The sequence below is a fragment of the Carcharhinus amblyrhynchos genome, chromosome 35 (genome assembly GCF_965287045.1).
Source record: "Carcharhinus amblyrhynchos chromosome 35, sCarAmb.v2.hapA, whole genome shotgun sequence".
NCBI lineage: Eukaryota > Metazoa > Chordata > Chondrichthyes > Carcharhiniformes > Carcharhinidae > Carcharhinus > Carcharhinus amblyrhynchos.
In genome coordinates this window covers 14,852,810-14,879,210 of record NC_137358.1, presented here as the reverse complement: position 1 = coordinate 14,879,210, position 26,401 = coordinate 14,852,810, and the positions used below count along the sequence as shown (strand labels likewise).

General features: G+C 45.0%; 1 protein-coding gene across 1 annotated transcript; it reads left to right on the top strand.

Annotated features, from left to right (window-relative positions):
• Positions 1-1,060: 1,060 nt before the first annotated feature.
• On the top strand, positions 1,061-26,136 carry txn2 (thioredoxin 2). Its single transcript, XM_080217581.1, has 4 exons — positions 1,061-1,189; positions 3,863-4,140; positions 19,059-19,182; positions 23,745-26,136. The coding sequence occupies exons 2-4, from the start codon at positions 3,863-3,865 to the stop codon at positions 23,853-23,855; spliced, it is 513 nt and encodes a 170-aa protein (XP_080073707.1). The 5' UTR covers positions 1,061-1,189; the 3' UTR covers positions 23,856-26,136.
• The last annotated feature ends 265 nt before the right edge of the window (positions 26,137-26,401 follow it).

Here is a 26,401-nt window from a genome sequence, read left to right as displayed (position 1 = left end):
ATGAAGGAACAGCACCCTGAAAGCTTGTGGCTTGTCCTACCAAATAAACCTGTTGGACTTTAACCTAGTGCTGTGAGACAGCAATGCTAACCACTATGCTGACCTAAAATGATAATTTCATGGTCACTGTCACTGAGACTAGCTTTATATTCCAGATTAATTGCCATGGTGGGATTGGAATCAGTGTCCCCAGAGTCTCTTGGGTACAAATTCAGTGGTATTACCACCATGGTGTTTCTTGAACTCAGTGCGGCTTCACTCAGTGGCACAATGAGCAGCACAGTGGTTAGCACTGCTGGCTCACAACACCAGGGACCTGGGTTTGATTCCCGGCTTGGGTCAATGACTAGCCTGGGATTGCAAAATCTCACTTATTGTCTTGTCTGGAGACAATACACATATTTTTAACCTATGCTTAATGCTATCTCCACTCACACTGTCTGCACCTTTAAGACTTGATTAGCTATAAAGACTCGCACTCCAATAAGTATTCTGTAAATTGAGTTTGTGTCTTTATATGCCCTGTTTGTGATCAGAACTCTCCACTCACCTGATGAAAGGGCAGAGCCCTGAAAGCTAGTGGTGTTTGCTACCAAATAAATCTGTTGAACTTTAACCTGGTGTTGTGAGACTTCTTACTGTGTTTCCCCAGTCCAACGCCAGCATCTCCACATTGCGTGGAGTCTGCACGTTCTCCACGTGTCTGCGTGGGTTTCCTCCAGGTGCTCCAGTTTCCTCCCACAGTCTGAAAGATGTGCTGGTTAGGTGCATTGGCTGTGCTGAATTCTCCCTCAGTGTACCCAAACAGGAGTGTGGCGACTAAGGGAATTTTCGCAGTAACTCCATTGCAGTGTTAATGTAAACCTTACTTGTGACACTAATGGATAACTTCACACAAGGGGAACCCGCAGGGCCTTGAGGCAGCCTTAACCTGACAACAGGTTAGCCACGCGCCACGTCCTTTACAAAGATGGCCGCCGCAGCATCCATTCTCTAATCTCCCACTCCCTCATTCCTTCCCCACCCCCGTCACAGATCAAAGGGAATAAACCGCCCCGCCTGCGTGAAGGGTCAGGATATTTCTGCGCTTGCGCCGATCCTCCAAACCGCGAAGGCCTCTGGGAAACCGTTGTCAGGAGATTACGTTAGGTCAGACCGGAAGCGGCTGTTGGCAGCGTGAAAGTTAGAGGTGAGAGGGAGAAAAAATCTTAAACCCGGGAGTGGGTAAAACTCGGAGAGTGGGGAGGCGACAGGGAGAGAGAAAAAGGGAAAAAAAAGGGGAACGAGATGGTAAAGTCACTGGGTTAGCAATCTAGAGCCCTGAGTTTAGGGTTGCCAACCCTCCCGGATTGGCCTGGAGTCTCCAGAAACTGAAGAGCACATTCCAGGACACAGCTGTCTGCATAAACCATCGGGATGTTAAAAAGATTTTGAAGATTTCTCTTTATCTGATCAAAATATTGAAAATAGGGCCATTTGGGTAATACTTGAACATCGTCCCATTAAGGAGTGAATCTTTGCTTCCCAATTGGTGCGGAAAGACAGTCTGTCACATGGATGGATATGTTGCTGACTAATGGGGTGGAGTGTCCGGGCAAGTGACCCCTCCAGGAATATACTTAATCACAGTTGGCAGCCATACTATGCACACAGGTTCAAATCCCACCACAGCAGCTGATGGAATTTAAATTCAATTAATAAACCTGCAAGGTGGTCAGGAAGGCGAATGGGATGCTGGCCTTCATAGCGAGGGGGATTGAATATAAAAGTAGGGAGGTCTTGCTGCAGCTGTATAGGGCATTGGTGAGGCCGCAGCTGGAGTACTGTGTGCAGTTTTGGGCGCCGCACCTGCGCAAGGATATTTTGGCCCTGGAGGGAGTGCAGAGGAGGTTTACTAGGCTGATACCGGAGTTGAGGGGGTTGAGCTATGAGGAGAGGCTGAATAAACTAGGCTTGTACTCGTTAGAGTTTAGAAGAATGAGGGGAGATCTCATTGAGACGTATAAGATGATGAATGGGATGGATAGGATAGAGGTGGAAAGACTCTTCCTGCTCAAAAAAGACAGTAGGACTAGGGGGCACAGCCTCAAGATAAAGGGGGGGCGGTTCAGAACGGAGTTGAGGAGGAACTTCTTCACTCAAAGGGTGGTGAATCTCTGGAATTCTCTGCCCGTTGAAGTGGTGGAGGCTGCCTCGCTAAATATTTTTAAGAAGCGGGTTGATGGGTTTTTGATAAGAGAGGGGATTAAGGGTTATGGGGAGAGGGCGGGAAAGTGGAACTGAGCCACGACAGATCAGCCATGATCTTATTGAATGGCAGGGCAGGCTCGAAGGGCCAGATGGCCTACTCCTCCTATTTCTTATGTTCTTATGAAAGCCTGAAACTACCACTTGTTGTCATAAAACCCACATCCTTTCTTAACGTCCTTAGGGGAAGGAACAAGCTCTGCCAATCTTATCTGACCCAAATAGGCACCAGGGTGTGGCAACTAGGGGATTTTCACAGTCACTTCATTGCAGTATTCATGTAAGCCAACTCGTGACACTAATAATTAAATTTTAAGCTTGATCTAGACTACAGGTGACTGCAGACCCCCTGTAACGTGATTGATTCTTAACTGCCCATGGGGGATAAACTTGGTGAGTGAAAGATAAACCTGGAGTCTGGGAGAGGGATGCAGAGATAGATAAACCAACTCTGAATTTAGGGTGACGAGAAATCTGAAAATTGCCTAATGACAGCTGCTGTAGCAATGATCTACAATGTAGGAATCTAAGTTCTTTGACCTTGCAGCTGTGTACCATCATCTTAGGGCAGGTTAGCTAACCAGGAGAGATGGTTTTTTTTTTGGGGAGGTATAGTTCTGTAAATACAGAAACAGGGTATGTCATTCAGCCTCTGCTGTCTGTTTGATGCCAGGCTCCCTTAATTATTTAATCCTGTGTTTGCTTTTTCAGGACAGCCATACTACTGGGGTAGCATGTTGGTACCGTGGTTAGCGCTGCTGCCTCATGGTGCCAGCAACCTGTGTTTGATTCCCAGCTCGGGTGACTGTGTGGAGTTTGCACCTTCTCCCCATGTCTGTGTGGGTTTCCTCTGGGTGCTCCAGTTTCCCTCCAAAGTTCAAAGATGTGCAGGTTATGTGGATTGGCCATGCTAAATTGCCCTGTAATGTCAGCAGGGACTAGCTGGATAAATGCATGGGGTTATGTGATTAGGGCCTGGGTGGGATTGTGGTTGGTGCTGACTCAATAGGCTGAATGGCCACCTCCTGCATTGTATGCTATTCTATTCAGTGACAGGAGAGATGTAGTTAAACCTGACCATGTCCTTGCTTGATCTCCACACAAAGGCACTGGCTACCAGTCAAACTGAAGCTAATTCTCTCCTCCCCAATCTGAAATGGAGGTCACATGGCTCAGTCGGTAGCACCCCCACCTCTGAGCCAGAGGCTCCAGGTCCAAGTTCCATTCCACAGGTGGAACATTCGCGACTTGATTCAACAAACTGATAACTAGTCTGCCAACACTTCCCAACTATTTCCCAATAGAATATGTGAAGATATGAAACAAACAAACCTCGGTGTGACCCCATCATTGTACTGCTATCATCTGAGAATAACCTGACATCCAGCAGAGAAATAAATTCAAAACATTCCTGCCTGGAATGTAGCATCCCTTGTTGGGTGAAATCAATTTAGTTCAACGGTTGCGATGATATAGACACCATGAATCATGATCTATCTCAAAATTCACTGGACTCAACAGCCTCGTATTCTTCTGTTTATAAGTATATTAACTGAAGGTTGCTGCTGTAATTCATTTGCATGCATGTACTAATGCTAACAGCTTGCTTTCACAGATGGCTCAAAGGCTTTTACTGAGGAGGCTCGTGTCCCTAACCTTTACAAAGTCCTCTGCCCCAGTGCGATCTCGGTCCTCAGTTGTCCTGCCAAGCCTGAGCTCCCTCTCACGGCATGGCACTGGGCCTTCCATCCAACACCAAGCAGGCCCTCCCACCACCAGAAGGTTTAGTAAATCTCCAGCTTGTAGCGTCACCTTCAACATACAAGACCAGCTGGATTTCACCGACCGAGTTATCAACAGCAAGACACCAGTCGTGGTGGATTTCCATGCAAGGTGAGTTATTGATTTTTGTTTCAACTCTTGTTGGGGTTCTGCCTTTTTGCTAATGCATTTTGGGCCAAGTTACCCAGGTGGCAATTAGTTGCCTGACAGGGAGGCATTGCACCAGAGCCCAATTCTACCTTCACTTTACATCCTTAAATGCTTACACAAACCGGGCTTCCTGATGACTGCGAGTGAGAACCAGGGATTCTTCCTGTCTGATCCACCTCAGAAATGTTGGTGCATTTGCTAACTCTGAGATTTGTGGCTGAGAGTATTGATTCTGGGGCCTTCATGCTGCATAACCCTTAGTTATTTATGAAAAAAAACCTTCTGTGACATTGGGGATAGCTACGAGTTAATGCCTCAAATGGACTTCTGCCAAACAAGTTTTGTTTTTTCTTCCCCCCCCCCCGCCCCAATCTTATATGCAGACAGTTAAAAAGTGGGGTGGGTGGATGGACTATTCAGGAATTGAAGTTTCAGCAGGGCTTAGAGGCAGTGTGCAGTCAGAGAGGTGAATGGAATTGATAGCAAAGGCAGATGCTGGTGAGAGTTACGCATGGTGACTCCAGTTTTTCGATCATTATCATAGCATAGAAGTAAGCCATCTGGATGATTGTTAAACTCATTAAAACTCTACATAATTTTGAACTTCTGTTAAATCTTTCCATAGCCATCTTTCCTCTTCGGAGAACAACTCCACTTTCTTTAGACTTTCCATATAACTGAAGTCCCCCAGCTCTCTTTTAAATCTCCTCTGCATCCTCTCCAAGACCTTGGTGTCTCTCCTAAAATATGATGCAGACATTATTGAAGGGATAATACTTCACATGGAAGATGTTGCAATTCATCCAGGCAGCCACTTATCTAGAGTTATGAAGCTTTTACAGCACAGACTGATCACTCCATTTGGTTGATGTTTAAGTTGCTCCCAACCATCTCACCTTACCTTCTCAGTGTATCCTCTATTCCTTCCTCCCCACTATACTTAACTGGTTTCCCCTTGAGTGCATTCTGCTGTCCAAACTCGGCCACCTTCATTGCTTGAAACCTTGTGCAGGTGAGGGCAAGAATGCAGGATTCTGGGTGGTAATGGTCTACAGGTGGCCATCTCCAGCAAGGGAGCTGACTTTGTGCTTATCACTGATGTTGCTGATAGGTCGCTATTAGAAGCTATTGATGAGATATTGCATGGAGTTCTGGGAGAGGACCAGAGAGGACCTTGCAGGACGAATGTACCATTTGGGAAAGATCTTTTGACTGCGTTGTGATACCTGTCATAGCTTAATTGGCAGCATTGTGCCTCTGAGTTAGAAGGTTGTGGGTTCAAATCCCTGCACTTGACACTGCAGTGTAGTACTGAGAGCATGGAGGGGCTTTGAATGAGTTGTGAAACTAAGGCCCTGTTTGAACAATATTTAATTCTCAACCAAGATCACTAAAACAGGATACCTGGCCACCTCTTTGCTACTTGTTGGAGCTCGCTATGTGCAAATTAACTTTCGTATATCCTACATTACAGGAGGGATAATACTTCAGAAGTACTTAATTGGCTGTAAAGCTGTCTTGGATGTCCTGAGGACATTAAAGGCACTATGTAATACATGCAGGTTTCTTTGGTCTGGCGACAAGTAGCAATGACACCACAGGAGAAAAATGCCAGGGAGGTGGACTGAGGCGCACGTGTGAAAGTAAATTGTGTTGATCTTCAGATGTCCGTGGCTCATTTCAAAGGATCGGAGAGCACTCAGTTATAGACGACCAAACACTGATTCTTCTCAGTACTGTCAACGTGCTTTGGTGTGCGATGGTTACTGCATTCCTTCCATAAGTGAATGTGCTTCAAAAGTAATGTGTTGGATGTGAATTCCCGTGTTTGTATTTCCCACACCCATTATGGTGGTTGTACAGCCTGTGAATTGAGTACTCATTTGTGGTGAGTTTGATATTTTATGTTGTGTCCTGTACTACTACACAATGATGTGGCAAGCGTGTCAGAACTTGCTTGGGCTCTGGCAGTGGAGAGGCGGAAAGGAAGAAGAGTCCCTGCAGCTGTCGAAGCTGGAATTTGAAACCTGATCCATGATGCAGGGGATGCGTCCTCACAAATAGTAGCTCCCAGGTGCTGCTGTTTCCCTGCCTAACTTGCAGCATTGTCGGATCATGCTATGGGCAATGTTTCCACGTTGAAATCCAAATCGTGGATTGCAGAGCTGCAGCTGAGGGGAACAGAAAAGTGCAGTTCAATTATTTTTACAGGATATGGGTATTGTTGGCAGGGTCAGTATTTATTACCCATCTCTGGTTAACCACTTCTCAAGGACAGTCAATGAGACCATGTGGTACAGGTGGGCCCACAATGTGTGCTGTCTGGTAGGGAGTTCCAGAATGACCCAATATCGATGAAGGAAACTGCAGGATGGTGTGAGACTGAGGGGGGAACTTGCAACCCTTGCACTTGTTGAGTGAGGAAGTAATAACAGCCACATGTTTTCTCTTTTTCCACTTCCCAACTCCATCACCACACCGTCACCTCCAAATGTCCTGAGCTGACTTGTTTCTCCATGTGAGTCCAGTGATTACCAGCAGATTATTTGAGTATCACAGCGGACCCTGGTACTGGCTTTTCTCATGCGACATGCTGGATAGTGTTTCAGCTGTAATGAAGTGTTATGTGAATGAAAAGCTTGCTGACAACAACAACATTGACCCTCACCTCTTGCTCCTTCCAAGCTGCAAAGCAGCTCTCCTGCACCATTTCCCAACGGACGTCTCTCTCATTCTGGCTCATTCTTTGATAGAACTGGGACAATGAAGAAGTCTGTGCCTCTCTCAGCCTTATTTTTGCCTTAACAACTGTATATACACTTTTAAACCCAAGCTTGTAATCTCTCAACTGCAGCTGCTGATTCCTTTCCAACCTTGGTGCTATCTCGAACCTCTACAATTCCCCTCCCTTGACTCAGTGATTGGACTAAAATCCAATTGCTGCGGAATGTAATCTGCATGATCAAATTGATAAAACAAAGTTATTTAATTTATTTGTTCATGGTGGCAGAGTGGGTAGCCTTCTGTACCACCGGACCAGTAGCTCCAGGTTGGCGTCCAACACCAGGACTTAATGGCCACAGAAGAAGCAATGCTGTGGTCCAACGGCTAATAATCAGCTTGGAAATCCTCCCCTGCCCTATCCATTATTCCCAAAAGGGCAAAAAACATTGAGTGTGAAGCTACGCTTGAATAAGAACCCTCTTACCCAAACTAATTTATACAATCACACCCACACAATCTTCAATTAACCTGGTGTGACCAAACAATGTAACCTTTTATATTTTAAAAAGTATTTATTGATGAATTTAAGGATGGGAGCCTGGCCATGGTTTCATTAATACAGCTGAAAAATCACAGAAAAAGAAACATTGTATTGAGTAAGAGTGCTTTTTAAAATTTATTCTCAAGATCCTGGTAAATTGATAGCGTTTAGTGCCCATCCCTAATCGCCCTGAGAAGTTGGTGATGAGATACCTGAAAGACTTAAGAATGGCTTGCTAGGCCATTTCAGAAGGCAATTGAGAATCAACCACATTGCTGTGGCTCTGGAATCACGTAGGCCAGACCAGGTAAAAACGGCAGATTTCCTTCCCTAAAGAGCATTAGTGAACCAGATGGTTTGTTTTGACAATTGACAATGGTCTCATGATTATCATGATGTGGGTATGCCGGCGTTGGACTGGCGTAAACACAGTAAAAAGTCTGACAACACCAGGTTTTAGTCCAACCTATTTATTTGAGAATATTATCAAATAAATAGGTTGGACTAAAACCTGGTGTTGTCAGACTCATGATTATCAGCAGATTCTTAATTCCAGATTTTTTTGAATTCAAATTCCATCATCTGCTGCAGCAGGATTCGAACCCGGGCCCCCAGAACATTAGCTCAGTTTCTGGATTAATAGTCTAGCAGTAATGCCACTTGGTCACTGCCTCGCCCTGTGGTCGATGAACTGTGGGATTATCCAGCGTAGCACAAGTGCAGTGGGAGTGTTTACTGAGGTGTGCCAGTGTGACTGTGACTAAACTATCCAGTTTAGGGCAGATCCACGTTATTATTGAAGAGAAGTGAAGATGCCCTATTACATCTTCAGGGCCTCATAAGGAACTTGGTTATCCTATTATTTGTGGGACACTTGTGACTTCCCTGACTTTATTGGTACTAAATCCCTGAAAAGAGAAGGGGCTTGCATTTATGCAGCTCCTTCCACAATCTTCGGAACCTTCCTACATGCTTCAAAGCTAGTGAAATGTAGTCACTATTATAATGTTACAGACATGGCTGTTAACTTGTGCACAGGAAGGTCCCACAAACAGCAATAAGGACCAGATAATCAGGTTTATGTTGTGGATAAATATTGACCAAACTCCAAGAAAGAATGTCTCTGTTCTTGCCATGGGATCTTTCTCATCACCTGAGTGAAGATTTATTTTTATTGTTCATCCAGTGTGGAGGTCACTGACAAGGCCAGCATTTATTGCCTATTTCTAATTACTCTTGAGAAGGTAGAGACAAGCAGCCATCTTAAACTGCTGCAGTCCGTATGGTATAGTTGTATGCACGTATCATTGAGAGGGAGTTCCAAGATTTAACCTGAAACAATGAAGGAATAGTGTTATATTTACAAGTTAAGATAATGTGTGATTTGGAAGAGAACTTTCAGATGGTAATGTTTCCATGTACTGGTTGCTTTGTTCTTCTAGCTGTAGAGATCATAGGTTTGCCAGGTGCAACTGAAGGAGCCTGATCACATCATTGCATGCATCTTGTAGATGGTACACACTGCTGCTAATGTGCACCAGTGATTGATGTGTTGCCTATCAAGTGGATTGCTTTGTTCGGGGTGGTGTTAAAATTCTTGAGTGTTGTTGGAATGACACTCATCCAGTCATATGAAGAATATTGCATCACCCTCCTTATAAATGGTAGACAGATTTTGGGGAGTCAGGAGATGAGTTACTGGCAATAGAATTCTGAGTTTCAGACCCTCCCTTACAGCCACAGTATTTGTACAGCTGATTCAGTCCAGTTTCTGGTCAATAGCAACTTCCAGGATGTAAAAGCACAGGATGAAGAAGGGCTATAACACTCAATGACACTTAATGATACTGATGGCTCTACGCACATAATTTTATGAAACTGTCCCAAAACTACTTGCGTTTCACCTGAACTCAAAGTCCAAAGATGTGCGAGTTAAGTGCATTGGCCATTGCTAAATTGTCGTTTAGTGTCGGGAGACTAGCTAGGGTAAATATATGGGATTAAATGGATAGGGCCTGGGTAGCATTGTGGTTGTTACATACTTGATGTGCCGAATGGCCTCCCTCTGCACTGTAGGATTTTATGAAACAACATGCAATATTAAGTGACTCTATGAACTAACTCCAGCAAATAATTACCACAGCCAGGTTAAGATGATCATGTTTGGGAAATAGTCCTCTGGTTTAATGCGTGGCTGCTTCTCTTGGGGAATCTGTAGCTGGAGTTCTGATGTTAGAGCTCTCCCTCTGTCCGCATTTCTTCTTGGTGTTCTTCAATTGTGCCATTTCTTTCCTTTTGATTTTATTCCCCTGTGGAATCAACGTTTGGTAGGTACATTTCAGTTTCCTTGTCTTTCTCTCACTTTGAAGTTTCCACTTCTGTATCCCCATTGTTTTCTCTAGTTACGTATGTAAAACACTTGTTTTCCACCAATAGGTTAATTCGCCTATCTCATTCCTCATGAAATTCTCACCATTTCTCCAGTCACTTGCCTCTAATCAAACCCCTGCTTTTTTTTACTTTGTCTTTTTAATCTTAGTTTTCCCCTATTAACCAGGTGAATGCTTCTCACTGAGCCTCAGGTGACATCAACAATAGAATGGACAAAAGGGAGAAGCAAGGCCTTTGTAACCAGCCTTCTCACAAGGACGCTTAGAACAGTATCTGACAAACAACCATTGCTTAAATTTCTAAGCCTCAGTAACTAGCTCTTACAGATAGGAGTGTCCTGCCAGTGTTTGCTTTTCAAGTTGATTCATGCTGAATAGCCACCTTGCTGAGATATTGAGGATCTGTTGATGCCTGCTGAATATCGTGATGAGTCACTCGAGAGGGAAGTGGTGTTTTCTTTAAACTTTCCTCAGCTTTGTGTTGCTGAAAAGGGGAAATTCAGTCACTTGGAAATATTTGAAATTTCTTACCTGTTTTCATTAATATACAGAACACATTGAACCGCATTGTTTGAGTGAAATAAAGAGGTCGTTTAACCTCCTATGAAGAGAAACAAAGGAAGTACTGATCCACTGACTACTTGTTTTGTGAATTCTAGTGATTATCAAGATGAGAGGTGCTCATGCTGGGGAACAGAATATTTTTCAGCTGTCGCCATTGCGCAATCCCAGATCCATCATGTTGTGGGTTAGAAGCAAATTAAAGCTCTCTAACCTGCACAACAAAGTGCATAAAACTTATCTTTCACTGCAGCTGAAGTAGCTTAAACAGTGGAATTGCCCGGAGAATGCTAATTAAAGTTAGCACAGTCTCAACCCAGTCCTGTCAGGCTGCACTAACTAACAACTGGGTTGATTCTATTTTATGACTCATGCTTAGGATTTTCGGCATTATTTGTAAGGTTGGTATTTATTGCCCATCTGCCTGTGAGAGGGTGGCTTTGAACCACCAACGTCCATGTAGTCAAAAGACTTGCTTGGCTCCATTCGGGACAGAGATCCAAAATTCTTTTTATTTATTTGTGGGTCATGGGTGTCACTGGCTAGCCAGCATTTATTGCCCATCCCTAGTTGCCCAAAGGCACTTGTGAGTCAATCACATTGCTATGGCTCATGTAGGCCAGACCTGGTAAGGACGGCAGATTTCCTTCCCTAAAGGACGTTAGTGAACCAGATGGGTTTTTCCGACGATCGACAATGGTTTCATGGTCATCAGTAGATTCCTAATTCCAGGTGTTTTTTATTGAATTCAAATTCCACCATCTGTGGGGATTTGAACCAAGGTGCTCAGAATATTAGATGACTCCCTGGATTAATAGTCTAGTGATGATATCACTTGGCCGTTGCCACCCCCGGGATGACGATAAAGGAGTAGCATTCTATGACTGTGTCGAAGATGGTGTGTGACTGGAAGGGATCTTGGTGTTTGTAGTGTTCCTTACTGCTCTTGTCCTTCTAGGTGGTGGAGTTATAGAGGCTGCTGCTAAAGATCATATCATCAACAATCTTTCCAGCAGAGCCTCTCTTGGGCTGTATGAAAGCTTTCGTGAGGCACTTTATTACCTAGTCCCAGGATCCAATCCAATGTATAAGAACTATTCCCTTAGATTGGAATGCAGCATGTCACACAGCTTTTTAAGAATGGTGGCTAAAGTTTAACATCTGTTGTCAGGAAATCGGTAGAATTTATAATTAAGGATGGAGGTCTCGTGGTTCAATGGATACTGTCCCTGCCTCTGAGCCGGAAGCTCTGGGTTTGAGTTCCACCCAGGACTTGATGGCCAACCAGGTTTGGTAATCGAGTGGCATAGTGGTTAGCGTTGCTGCCTCACAGTGCCTGGGACCTGTGTTCGACTCTGTGTGGAGTTTGCACATTCTCTCTGTGTCTGCGAGGGTTTCCTCTGGGTGCTCTGCTTTCCTTCAAAGATATGCAGGTTAGATGGATTTGCCATGTTAAATTACTCCTTAGTGTCAGGAGATTAGAAGGGTAAATGCGTGGGGTTATGGGAATAGGGCCTGGGTGGGATTGTAATTGGTGCAGACTTGATGGGCTGAACGGCCACTGCCTGCACTGTAGGGATTCTGTGTATCAATCTGCAAATCCTTCCAACACGTACCAATTGCAGGTGGTAGGTTTCAGGAATTTGACTCAAAACAATAAAAGAATTTTAACAAATGTCCAAGAAAAGATGGTGTGTGGCTTGGAGGGGAACTTGGTGGTGGCGTTTCCATGTGTCTGCTGCCCTCGTCCTTCAATGTGGTAGAGCTCATGGGTTTGGAAAATGCTGTTGAAGGAGCACTGATGGTTGCTGCAGCACCTCTTGTAGATGGTGCACACTGCTGCAATTGTGCACAACTAGTGAAGAAGTGAATATTTAAGATGGTGGGCGGGATTCCAATCAAAGCAGGTTTTTTTAATCTTGGATGGTGTCGAGTTTCATTAATGTTGGAGCTGAGCTCATCCAGTTATGATTGTTACTTGCCACTTATCAGTCCAAATCTGAATGTTGTTCAGGTCTTGCTGCTGTCAATTTCTGAGGTATTACTAATGGTATTGAACATTGTGCAATCATCAATGCACATCCCACTTCTGATCTTGTGGAGGGAAGATCATTGAAGCAGCTGAAGATGATTAGACCTAACTTTTTCCAATATAACGTTTTGTATATCTGTTGCTTGTTTCGTGGCCTTCACTGTTATGCACTCCTTGTGGGATGTGAATTAAACTAAACTTGCACATTTTTCTACTTGCACTCGCGAGTTGGCTACAAAAGAGCTGAACTGGTGAAGTGAGTGACTGTCCTTGGGGTGGTACAGTGGTTAGCACTGCTGCCTCACTTCTAAAGCTTGGGGGTAAGGTGTTAGCGTGGATAGAGGATTGGCTGTCTAATAGGAAGCAGAGAGCTGGTATCAATGGGTGCTATTCTGGTTGGCGGTTGGTGACTAGTGGAGTGCCACAGGGATCGGTGCTGGGGCCTCAACTATTTACCGTTTATATAGATGATCTAGAGGAGGGGGCTGAGTGTAGGGTGACGAAATTTGCTGATGACACGCAGATGAGTGGAAAAGCAAATTGCGTGGAGGGTGTGGAAAGTTTGTAGAGAGATCTGGATAGGCTGAGCAAGTGGGCGAGGACCTAGCAGATGGAGTATAATGTTAGCAAGTGTAAGGTTATCCACTTTGGCAGAAATAATAGTAGGAGGGATTATTATTTGAAAGGCGAAAAGCTGCAGCATGCTATGGTGCAGAGGGACCTGGGGGTCCTTATGCACGAGTTGCAAAAACCCAGTCTGCAGGTGCAGCAGGTGATCAAGAAGGCGAATGGAATGTTGGCCTTTATAGCGAGGGGGATAGAATATAAAAGCAGGGAGGTCTTGCTGCAACTGTACAGGGCACTGGTGAGGCCGCAGCTGGAGTACTGAGTGCAGTATTGGTCGCTGCACTTGTGGAAGGATATATTGGCCTTGGAGGGAGTGCAGAGAAGGTTCACTAGGCTGATACCGGAGATGAGGGGGTTAGCCTATGAAGAGAGACTGAATATACTGGGTCTGTACTCGTTGGAGTTTAGAAGGATGAGGGGGGATCTTATAGAGACGTATAAGATAATGAAGGGTAGAGGTAGAGAGATTCTTCCCGCTTAGAAAGGATAGCAGGACTAGAGGGCACAGCCTCAAAATAAGCAGGGGGGCAGTTTAGATCAGAGTTGAGGAGGAACTTCTTCACTGAAAGGGCAGTGAATCTCTGGAATTCTCTGCCCGTTGGAGTGGTGGAGGCTACCTTGCTGAATATATTTAAGTCATGGGTAGGTAGGTTTTTGATAGACAGAGAAATTAAGGGTTATGGGGAGAAAGTGGAACTGATCCACTTCAGATCAGCCATGATCTTTTTGAATGGCAGGGCAGGCTCGAAGGACTAGATGGCCTACTCCTGCTCCTATTTCTTAAGTTCTTATGTTCTCACAGTGCCAGGGACCCGGGTTCAATTCCAGCCTTGGGTGACTGTTCTCCAGGTGCTCTGGTTTCCTCCCGTTGTCCAAAAGATGTATGGGTTAGGTTGATTGGCTATGCTAAATTGACCCTAGTGAAAGGGGGATGAGCAAGGTAAATGAGGGTTATGGGAATAGGGTCTGGGTGGGGTTGTGGTTGGTGTGGATTCGATGGGCTGAGTGGCCTCCTTCTGTACTGAGTGATTCTATGATATCGAGGTCACGTTTTATGGAGTGTAGCATCGAGGAGCTCTAGCCAAGGTCAGAAATGAGGATGTTCGTTGATTGCGCAATGTTCAGCACCATTTGCAACTGCTCAGATGCTGAAGTAATCCATGTCCAAATGCAGCAAGAGTTGGACAATATCCAGGCTTGGGCTTAAAAATGGTAAATAACATTCACACCACACAAGTGCCAGTCAAGAATCATCTCCAACAAGAGACAGCCTAACCATTACCCGTGACATTCAGTGGATTACCATCACTGAATCCCCCACTAACAACCTTCGGTGGTGGCAGTGGCAGCAGCGGCAAGGGAAACTGCACCAGTGTAGCCATTTAAATGCAAAGGCGGGTCAGAGAGGCTAGGAATCCTGGGTGATCACATTTCCTGTGTCACAGCAGTGAACGAACTTTAATGGTATGTGATTGACTGTAAAGTGCTTTGTGCTCCCCTGAGGTTATAAATGGAGGTCAGTTAGCTTCGTTGGCTGGACTACTTGTTCGTGATACAGAGCAAGGCCAATAGCATGGGTTCAATTTCTGTACTAGCTGAGGTACCATGCTTTGCCCCTTGCCCGAGATGTGGTGATTCTCTGGTAAAATCATCACCAGTCAGCGCTTTCCCTCAAAGGACAGAGCAGCCTATGGTCATCTAGGACTATGGCGACTTTACCTCTTAAAAGGCACTAAATAAATGTGCATCCTATCTTTCGCTCTGTTGATTTACCTTTGTAGTGTTTGTGGACGTGTCACACTCTAACGTGATGACACCCCACTGTAGTCATGATTGTGGTATCTAAAAAAAAACGCACTGATGAGGTTTATTAGCCTAGTTGATTCACAGAGTGGTGAGCTTGCTGCAAGAAATTCTTCACTGTGTAAAAAAATTTTTGTTTAGCACCAGTGTCACACTCCTGTAAGTTGGCAGGGGATTTTGTTGAGAAGCCACACACTCTGAACTGCAGTTATAAATGTGCACGATGTAGCAGGATCTGAGAATGGTGTTGACCAGAGATCTGCAGCTTTCACCTCTGATCTGAGCTGGAGTGCAGTGAAATGCTGAAATTGTACCTGGAGACGTAAGTGGAGGCCATTGAGCTCCCCATTGGGGGCCGTGGCCTCCACGTGGCTCCAGCCACTGGAATTCCAGCATCAGCTTCACGCCAGAAATCGGTGTGGAGCTGCTTTAAATATTTGAATTCGAATTTAAATATCATTTGCGGGCCTGGGACTAAAGTCTCTGGGCTTGCGAGCCCCTTACTCTGCCTGCCAGGAGTGTTTCACTCCAGGTTTTACAATAGCTCCACACTACCAGGCGGTCCGACCCTGCTGGAGTGAAGGGAGGTCATGGAGGTCTCCCCTCCCATAAGGGGTGGGGGGGAAATCTCCTGAGCATTGTCAGCCTGGCCCCTTGGCACTGCCCAAGGGGCAAAGTGGCAATGCACAGGGGGCACCTTGGCACTGCTCATCAGGTGTAAGGCAGTGCCAAGGAGGTGAGGCCAGAGGGAGTAGGGCCTGTTGGGGGTGTGGGGATGGGATCAGTGACAAAGGGAGGGACGGGCTGATCATGGCTGACTCAACATTATGCTACCGGCCTGTCCAGTGGGAATAGGCCCCAGCCCCTGAATTCTTTCATGATTCAAACTAGGGCACTCCGTGATGCACCATGTGTGGGAAATTCATTTTGAAAACCAGTGGGATTTACTCTTTTTACACAAATTCAGCGCTTAGAATTTTTGGGGGAGATTCCTGGCCCCGGTGTCTTTGTGTTTGTGGTGGTGACCATTAGGCACCTGTGTGGCCTTCAGGGATTTGGCTGAGAGATTTCAGTATGTTTTTTGTTTGAGTTCAGTTCAGAGGTAAATACGATTTCAAAACCTTTTGGCTTCAGACCATTCTGCCTTTCAAAGAATCTTGTGTCACTTTCAGATGACAAATACTATGTGGATCTGAGCACCAGTTCCACAAGAATCCGAAAACCATCACTGTCAGTTTACAGAATGGGTCATAGAATCCCTACAGTGCAGAAGGAGGCCATTTGGCCCATCGAGTGCGCCAAAAATAATCCCACCCTATCCCAGTAACCCCACTAATGCCTCTGACGACAGGAACCCATTCAGTCCCTTGAGTCTGTTCCCCCAATTTGTTTAGATCATGGCTGTCCTGCATCTCGACCCCACCTATGCACCTTGGTTCTTGCTCACATCTTGCCTAACAAAACAGAAATTTACAACTGACCCACGATTTCAATGGTTTACTGGGGCTGTGGGAATTTCTAGCTTTCCACTATCCTTTGCACAAAGAAGTGCTTTCTAACATCACCCCTGAACGGTTGAGTTTTAATCTTAAGATTATACACCTTCCTCCTTTGTTCTACACAGCCCCACCAAAGGAAATAGTTATTTATCTATCCTATCCACTCCTTTAATCATTTCAAATATCACAATTAGGTCATCCTATAATCTATACTTAAGGAGGTATGAACATTGTGAAAAGTCACAAATTTGTATGTTTCTACATCCATCAATTTTGCCAGACATGTTTCAAAGATATTTCATAGAATCCCTGCAGTGCAGAAGAAGCCTGCACCGATAACAATTACAGTGCCCATTGAGCCTGCACTGACAACAATCCCACCCAGGCCCTATCCCCGTAACCCTACATATTTACCTTGACACTAAGAGCAATTGAGCATGGCCAATCCACCCAGTCTGCACATCTTTGGAGTGAGAGAGGAAACCCATGCAGACATGGGGAGAACGTATGGACTCTATACAGTGACTTGAGGCCGGAATTGAACCCAGGTCTCTAGCACTGTGATGCAGCGGTGCTAACCACTGTGCCACCTTGCTGTGAGGGCATATTTATAAATAGGGACAGCAGAATGTGTAATCATTGATGTTTGAGAGGAAGAAAGTTTAAATTACCACCCTCACCTGTAATGTGAACCATTATGGGATGTATCACTAGTTGAGTTTTTTGAGTCATTGTCTAGACTTCCAAGATTTGACATTGCAAGCTGTCACCCATGTGATACATTATCAGTTGAAGATTTATAAAGCATGGTTTCTCCATTAACCTTGCTACTTAATGATCTGTTGAGGAATAATGACCTATAAAATCATATTGAACTCAGATTGTCCTTGTTTTCAGTATTCAACCGTAGCTTATTACTGTGCATTCATATACTATTCTACTTATAAATAAACTAGATTATTAGTTTTAGCCTGTGCTAGATTAAGTGGTATCCATTTTGGTGCCATTATAGATCAGGAGTTCCCAACACTGCAGGGACTGTGTTACTGTAATTGTATTATTATCATTGCATGAGAGGTGGAATTCACTAAACTGGCTAATTTAGGAAGATAGGAATCTTATCTTCTGGCAGTTCAAAGGTTAGCTGATTTAACGTGACTTTCAGTTTTTAAGATCTTCCAGTGTGTGGATTGTTGAATCAATGGATCAAAGATCGATGAAAGCTGCTGGTTTATTACTCAATTATTTCTATATATGATTTTGTGCACAGCATTACTTAAAAATAGACTGCGGCTGATCGAGGACACACTGATGACCCACTCTGTACTGACACAACTGATTGTAGAGCTGTACCTTCCCTCTGTTCAGTTAGCAAAATATCATTGAAGGATCTGCATCAACATCCCAACCTCAGCTGCCGTTCAATGGAGGCAAGGGAATTAAAGGAAGGAATAAAGCAAAGTATTAGTTAAATGAAGTGTGACTGCAGAATTCCGAGGTGCAGAGGGATGTGCGAGTTCTAGTGCTTCAGTCACAAAATGTTAGTATGCAAGTGCAGCATACATCACGTGGGTGGCACGGTGGCACAGTTGCTAGAATTGCTGTCCCACAATGCCAGGGAGCCGGGTTCAGTTCCCAGCTTGGGTCACTCTCTGTGCGGAATTTGCACGTTCTCCCCATGTTTGTGTGGGTTTCCTCCCACAGTCTGAAAGGCTGGGGTTGGGAGGAACTGCACTGTGGATGGGCACCTGTCCCCACACCAGTGGACGCCCACCCCCACTACCCTCCTGACCCCAGGCTAAATTTATTTTCTGTCCCTCGAGCCCAATGTTACTCCTAGTCACTGCATCCCCAACCACCATCAGGCCAAGCCTGTGTAATTCAACTTCAACCAGGGGCTGAACTTGTGACATTTTGAGGGTGCTTTTGGCCTTTTTATTGGGGATAGGACAGGAAAAGAATCAAGTGTCCCAAATTCTGATCTCTCACCCAGTGGCCTCTATCTTCAGACTGCGTACCAGTTGAGGTCACTGGACAGGATCAAGTTAAATCCTGGGGCACCACCTGTAGTTCAGTTCAACTCTGCAAGCTGTTTATGCACCTGGGGATTCTGCTAGTCTTGGCAGCTATGAAGGGAGGCTGGTTTGGCTGGGGTTATTTTCCTTAGAGCAGAGAGGGGGAGGTGTACAAAATTATGAAGGACATGGATAGGAAGAAACTTTTCCCCTTAGAGAGGTCAATAACTAGAGAGCACAGATGTAAGGTCAGAGGCGGGAGATTTAGATGGGATTTGAGGAAAACCTTTTTCACCCAGAGGGTGGTGGGAATCTGGAGCTCAATGCTTGAAAGCTCGGTAGAGGCAGAAACCCTCCAACATTTAAAAAAACATTTAGATGAACACTTGAAACGCCAAAGCATATAAGGCTACAGACCTGGAAAGTGGGATTAACATAGTTAGCTGCTTGATGGCCAGCACAGATATGATGGGCTGAAGGGCCTTTCTGTGTTTTAAAATTCTGAGAAGAAAAATATTCTGCCCATAGTTGGTGCATTGGATCCAGTGATGCAACATCATTTGGGTGAGGCACTGGGAGTTCCTGGGGTCGGTGCTGCAACTGCCTGTGGGTCTTGAGGGGATTAATAAAGAAATAATTGTCATGTTAATGCAGCCACCTTCATTGTCTCTTTCTCTGCTCCAATAGCTGGTGTGGCCCCTGCCGTACTCTTGGTCCGAGGCTCGAGAAGATGGTGGCGAAACAGGAAGGGAAGGTCATAATGGCAAAAGTCGACATAGATGATCACACAGACCTCGCCATCGAGTACAAGGTATGGGCATGTGATCACATTACTTGATGCCGGGCAAAAGGGTTTGTTTAAGGAAGCTATCTCAATCCCCACGCTTGCTTAGCTTCATGTATCAAATATATTCTGAACTTTAAGCAGCAGTGCAAAAACAATAAATTTACAGTAACAATAAATTAAAAGCTCCATCCAGCATTATTGCCTTGATTACTAAAGGGTAAATACTGCCCTTGTCCCTTTCTCTGTGCCATCCTCATGAAGACAGTGGACATTCAGCAGCTTCTTGTTAGAATGGCATCTGTACCTGACCCAGGCTCAGTCGATTTGTCTCTAACCTCTTGTTAAGTGAATAAACAAGTACAAGCAAGAGGCCAGAATTGGAGTAGAGCAGAGATTGGGGGTTGTAATGTTGGAGAATATAGGGATAGGAATGGGTGAGGTCACAAAGGGGTTTGGGAACTTGAATGAGAATTTTAAAATTCCGTCGGCGAGCAAAGAATTAATGAGTGAGTGAGACTCAATGCAATTTAGAGCATGAGAATCAGAGTTTTAGATGAGCTCAGGGTTAGGGAGGTGGTGGCATAGTGATATTATCGTTGGTCTATTGATCCAGGGACCCAAGGTAATGCTGGTAGGGTGGCACAGTGATTAGCACTTGCTGCCTCACAGTGCCAGGGACTTGCATCCCATTCCCAGGTCATTGTCTGCGTGGAGTCTGCATGTTCTCTCTGTGTCCACATGGGTTTCCTCCAGGTGCTCCTGCTTCCTCCCACAATCTGAAAGATGTGCCAGTTAGGTGTATTGGCCGTTCTAAATTCTTCCTCAGTGTACCCGAACTGGCGTCGGAGTGTGGTGACTAGGGGATTTTCACAGTAACTTCATTATAGCATTAATGTAAACCTACTTATGATATTAATTGACAAATAAATGAAATAACGCTCTGGGACCTGAGTTCAAATCCAGCGCGGCATTTGGTGAAATTTTGACTTCAGTAAAAATCTGGAATTAAAAGTCTAATGGTGACCATCAAAAACCCATTTGTTTCACTAATGTCCTTTTAGGGAAGGAAATCTGCCATGCTTACCTGGTCTGCCCTACATATGATTCCACATCCACAGCAATGTGGTTGACTCTCAGGGACGAGCAAAAAATGTCGGCCCAGCCAACGATGCCCATGTCCCGTCAATGAATAAATTGCAGAAAAAAATGGAATAGCAGCCAGAACCATGTTCAGTTCTTTTATTTGGACCATTTAAGTGCCTCAGTCCTATGCAAGTGCAAACTCGATTGACACCCTTGACCTTTCTTGGGGTAAGGATTTAGAGGCTGCAGTTCAGCTTCTCTTTTTGAATCAGGTGCTTTTGAAGGCGGAGACTATTTAGGGAAGAGAACCTGTGAAAGTGAAACACTTTGAGCTAATCAGTGCAGTCCAGGGTCCCCCTGTTTCCAGGCTATGACACTGGTTCAGTTTTAATCAGTGTATGTGTACAATTAGTTGATTGCAGATACACCCTGGCTCTAACTTTATGCATTGTATGTGTCTGAATTCCAAACTTAATTGGCCCCGATTTAGCATTTCACGCATAACTGAGCCTGAGAAAGAAACCTGTCATGCGGTTCATATCTGAAAACTTTCTGTCCCATTTTGTATAGGGATTCTTAAACTGCCCTCCCTCTCTCGTGCTAATTGAAGCTTATCTAACCTGAACCCGCAGCATCTGTGCTTTCATGGTTGGGTGCCCTGAACTGAAGCTCACTGACTCGCCCAGAAACAGACCTGTTTAATTTGGGTTCAGTCCAACTCCTCGATTTATCTTTCTTGCATTCCTGAACAGAATGTGCAGTAAATCTGGGAGGGGAGTGAGCAGATGTTTGACCCAGACTGAATTCCAAGGAGTTAAGGTACAGTGCAAAGAGTCAACAATTGAGAATATTGGGTTTTTGTTTTCTTCACCCTCTCATTCTTGTGCAAAAGGCCACATGTGGGTTGGGAGCCACCCAGAAGTGGGCGGGACGCGGAAATGAAACTGGAGCTTCAACTGATGGCATTTCAGAAAGGCTAGGCCCAATTCCTGGATGCTTTAAAATGATGAGACTTGTCGAGATGAAAAGGCTATGGAGCGGAATTGTATAATGCAGAAGAAAGCCATTTGGCTCAATGTCTCTTTGGAAGTTACCCATATTCCATTTCTCTGTTCCCCAAACTTTTAAAATTTAATTTCTAACTGCAAATTCTTTTTTAGAAGTTACCGTTTCCAACCCCCCTTTCAGGCAGTTTATTCCAGGTGATGCAGACTGATGATGTACTCCAGCAATATATGGTAAATGTACGACTTCAGATCCTCAGATCAGAGCACAAAATGGGGGAAGAAAGAGTGAAGCCCATATCACTTGCCCCTGTTCCTGGACATGTTAGAGTTGGCATCATACACACACTTCGTCTTTCTTTTCTTACTAATCTGTCACCTGTCAGGACACAGGAAAAACATAGTGTTTTGACTGCATATTTGCAGGCTGCAATGTTTGATTCTCTCCCCCATATCTCAATGGAGAAGCTACGGGTGTGCCCCTTAGAGACACTTGCTTTGTGCCTGCTATAGGATGGAGTGTGCTGGGAGAGCCACTTATCTCAGTGCAACCAAAAACAGAATAGTGGAACATCTTAAGTGCCCTGCTTCATCATCTGTGTGACTCTGGCAGTGTGGCTCAAGTTATTAGTAGCACTGTTCCCTGTGGATTCAAAGGTCACAGGCTGATGCTTTATCCAAGGATGTCATCTGGCAGCCCAGTACCACTGAGGGAGTGCTGCATGTTCACAGAAGCTGTCTTCTAAGTGAGATGTCGTAAAGAGACCCCATCCTTGTGTTCAGATGGTTCAGCCAAAGCACATTGCTGCTGGTGGGTCTGGGAGTGGTTATCCCCTGGGTGACGTTCCTTTCTCAACTCGACGTGAGCAGAATTGATTGATTTAATGCAGCACTGTGACCAGCATCATGTCTATTGTGTTTACCTACACAAGACACTGGACTTCAAGCACAAGTCAGTGTGCTGAAATGTGGTATAATTCTGAGTCCATTCTTGTACCACCTCCAGCACTGGACAGGCTGTATTCCCCGTTCATTTGCTTCACTTGCACCAAGGGATGGCACGGTGGACAGTGCTTAGCACTGCTGCCTCACAACTCCAGGGACCCGCGTTCAATTCCTGGCTTGGGTCACTGTATGTGCATGTGTTTCCTCCAGGTGCTCTGGTTTCTCCCACACTCCAAAAATGTGCAGGTTAGGTGCACTGGCCATGCTTAATTGTCCCATAATGTCCCAGGATACATAGGTTAGAGGGTAGACCATAAGACATAGGAGCCGAATTAGGCCACTCGGCCCATTGAATCTGCTCTGCCATTCAATCATGGCTCATTTTTTTCTCATCCCCATTCTCCAGCCCTTTCCCCGTAATCCCTGATCCCATTACTAATCAAGAACCTATCTATCTCTGTCTTAAAGACACTCAATGACCTGGCCTCCGCAGCCCTCTGCGACAAAGTGTTCTACAGATGCACCACTCTTTGGCTGAAGAAATTCCTCCTCGTCTCTGTTTTAAAGGATCGTCCCTTTAGCTTGAGGTTGTGCCCTCTGGTTCTAGTTTTTCCTACTAGTGGAAACATCCTCACCATGTCCACTCTAACCAGGCCTCGCAGTATCCTGTAAGTTTCAATAAGATTCTCCGTCGCCCTTCTAAACGCCAGTGAGTACAGACCCAGAGTCCACAACTGTTCCTCATACAACAAGCTCTTCATTCCAGGGATCATTCTTGTGAACCTCCTGTGGACCCTTTCCGAGGCCAGCTCATCCTTCCTTAGATATGGGGCCCAAAACTGCTCACAGTACTCCAAATGGGGTCTGACCAGAGCCTTATACAGCCTCAGAAGTACATCTTTGCTCTTGTTGAGGGGTAGATATGTGGAATTGCAGGGATGGGGCTTAGGTGGGATTGTTGTTGGTGCAGACACAATGGGCCGAGTGGCCTCATTCTGCATGTAGGTATTCTATGGTTCTAAGAGACTAAAGATTCTCTTGGAGTAGAGAAGGTTGAGAGGAAATTGAACAGAAGCCTTCAAAATTATAAGGGTTTTGATAGAGGAAATAGGGTGAAGCTGTTTCCACTGGCAGGAGATTTAATAACCAGAAAAGAGATTTAAGGCAATTGACAAAGGAATCGGAAAGGAGATGCAGATGTTTTGATGCAGCAGGTTATGATCTGGAATGTGTTGCCTGAAGCAGATTCAATAGTAACTGAGATTTAGACACATATTGAGGGGGCGGGGTGGGGGATGAGATTGCAGGGATATGGGGAAAGGGCAAAGGAGAATGAGACTGATTGGATAACACTTTCAAAACTGGCACAAGCAGGCTGGACTGAATGGCACCAGTTATAGGTTCCAATGGTTTCCCACCAAGTTATCTGCTTTGAGCCACTGATTCCCAATAACCAGTTGCACTGTGATCTGTAATATTTATACTTTCATTTTCAAAGTTCCAGTTACAAAAATAATAATGTAAGATTGCTGCATTTTCCCCAATGGTTTGCAGGTGACTGTAGTCCCAACGGTAATCGCTGTCAAGGACGGGGATGTCGTGGACAAGTTTGTTGGCGTGAAAAGTGAAGATGAACTGGAAGTCTTCATCAAGAAGCTGATTTGATAGTGACTGGACTGACGGCCTGTTAAGGTTTTATGAGATAGTTGTGTGACTGTCCTGTGATCCTCTATTTTCCAGCTACATGTTTCCTCTGTTTTGTAAACTAGGTCAGAGATGCTGCTACTAACCACCTGTCTGGCTGAGATTCTTGCCTCTACCCACACTCGAGCTAGTAAATCTTGCCACAACTGAGGCTGCTGTCTCCTGTCATCTTCTGAAATATGTAACCATTATTGCACACCAAACACAACGGAATCTACTCCATTTACCTCGTAGCAGCCTGCCCAACCTTATTACACCAGCACAGCCGCGTACTCTCCATCCTGTCCCGTCTGCTGTGCCTTTCTCCCCAGGAATTCTCCAGCCTCTCCTAGTGCTGCTGTGTGACCCACGGCATTGAGCGACCCTGCACCGAGCAAAAGCTGCGTGGAAATATTCATTGGTGATGAAGAGAGGCAGGATTCTCCAGTCCTTTTGGCTGGCTATGTGGATTATCAGCAGAGACTGAAAGGCCATATAGCTAGAATTAGGCCAGCGAGACAAAGTACAAGGGAGATGTTAGAAAAAGTATATCTTCCATTTAAAAAAAATCACTAAATAAATTTTAGCTCGGCAACTGACGGTTGGGGGCTGGGGGAGAGGATTCACGTGTGAATCAGTGACCTGGACAATTACAAAATTCTGCTTTCCTGTGGAAAGAGGGTTTGAAACAGATGCTGGCACTAACACCGTTTCTCTGGTTAATCGTTCATTTTAATTTCAAAATGTGCTGAGTCCTTATGTCTGGTTTTAGGGTCGGGTGGGCAGTTACCCTGTGTTGCTAAAAGTGAGCTCTGTTCTTGGCTGTCAATCATGTAAACTACACTGTTCAACACTGCCTTAATGCAATGAGCAAGAAATTAAGAGTTAGAACCAACTTATTCTCCTGAAGGTAGAATATTAACAATCATGATTTTAAGGACAGCAAAGAGGCTGTCTATTTGAAGACTTGGTTTTCATGGACTGTTATAGTGAATTTATTTTCAATATCCCCCCCCCACCTGAGGAAAAACTATGGTCTTCAGCACATGCAGCCTGTTATGTAAGAGGGGAAGTGAAACCTGGCAAAGGAAGAAGGATTCCTTCCCCATTGTGGCTCTGGCCACTTCAGTAATTCAAGGTTGACAGAATTACGAGGAGGAGGTTGCACCCTCCCAGTCTGGCACAATGTGCCCCTGTAGGGTGCCACCTGGCTGCTGTGTAAATTACAGATCTGTGAATCCAGTCACTGCTGGGAGCAGTCCTCGGCCACTGAGAACAGACCATGCCCGGCTCAGTCCTTCCTCCGTGTGGAGCTCACTGGTCTAGGACGCGGTCACAGCAGCAGTGGGCCTCAGTATCCCTGGGCTAAGGATAGAACAGATCAAGCTGGTGATTCCCTGTGTGGTGTAACACATGGTTAAATAGCCTGCTGCTGCATGCAGCCTGAGCACATCCTCGAACAGTTGCCACATGAACAGTGTGCTGGCAGGGAAAAGAATCTGACCTGAAAATATGAAATGTTCTACTTTATCAGCTGTGAACTCTGTACGTCAATCTTTCAGACGTGCTTCTCACACCTAACCAGTTAGCAAGCAGTCTGAGCAATGGTCAAATCAGATTGTGACTGGCAGATTAATGAGAGGTGTGACCCCAGATTATGTCTGGTGGGGCCTACTAAATGTCTTTTTTAAATGCAGTAACCAGGTGAAGATTAAATAAATTGTTGAGGTGGGAGGGGGTGGAATCTAAATCTGTTTAAATGCTGCTTAAAATAGGACTAGCATACATCAACTCAGTTCTATTCTTTTCCTTTTCACTGCTCAGCCAGTCTTGACTTTGTCCCTCACGTGAGCTGCGATTTATAGCAGAGCAATCTGATGATTTCAGTTGTTTGGCTGTGTGCTGGAGCCAGCAGCACAGTGCGTGATCCCACTGACATCCAACCACACAGTGAGTAATCGCCTGCACACTGCGCTCCAAAATAATGAAGTACAATCAATCTCTTAAGTAAAACTTTAGCTGGAAGGAGGATCTCAAACTCCCGCGGAACAAATTGGCCACATTTCCGGATGCTAATGGCTCTCTGCCCAAGTCTGAAATCAAAATGCTTAAATCTTCACCCAAAGCTGGTATGTGCCTACTGAGACTCAGCGTCTGGCATTTATTGTAACATATTTAAAAACAAAATCATGAAACGTTGGCAGGATTGAGGCCGTCACTGTGTATCCAGTTGGATGGAACTCATTAAAGGTATAATTTTTAATATCGCTTCAGGAAGGAACTTATTTTTAAGCACCAATCTTGAATGAGTTATTTGATCTCTAGCAGGACAGTAATGGTCCTGTAAAACTAGTCTTGGTAAGCTGTGGCTGAAGCGTCATGGGCCAGGATTGCAGGCCTGATCACTTCTCGGTGAATCTTTGCTTAATCTGGAAGTGGAGTGAAGTAGGGATCCAGCTCAACTGCACCACCCATATAAATTTCGGGCAGTCACTCAGCTTGTACTGAGTGTCTGTATTGATGAAATC

Coding starts and splice junctions, on each gene's coding strand:
- txn2 (XM_080217581.1), top strand. CDS start 3,863: ATGGCTCAAAGGCTTTTACTGAGGAGGCTCGTGTCCCTAACCTTTACA. Junction 4,141..19,058: donor GTGGTGGATTTCCATGCAAG/GTGAGTTATTGA, acceptor CTGCTCCAATAG/CTGGTGTGGCCCCTGCCGTA. Junction 19,183..23,744: donor ACCTCGCCATCGAGTACAAG/GTATGGGCATGT, acceptor AATGGTTTGCAG/GTGACTGTAGTCCCAACGGT.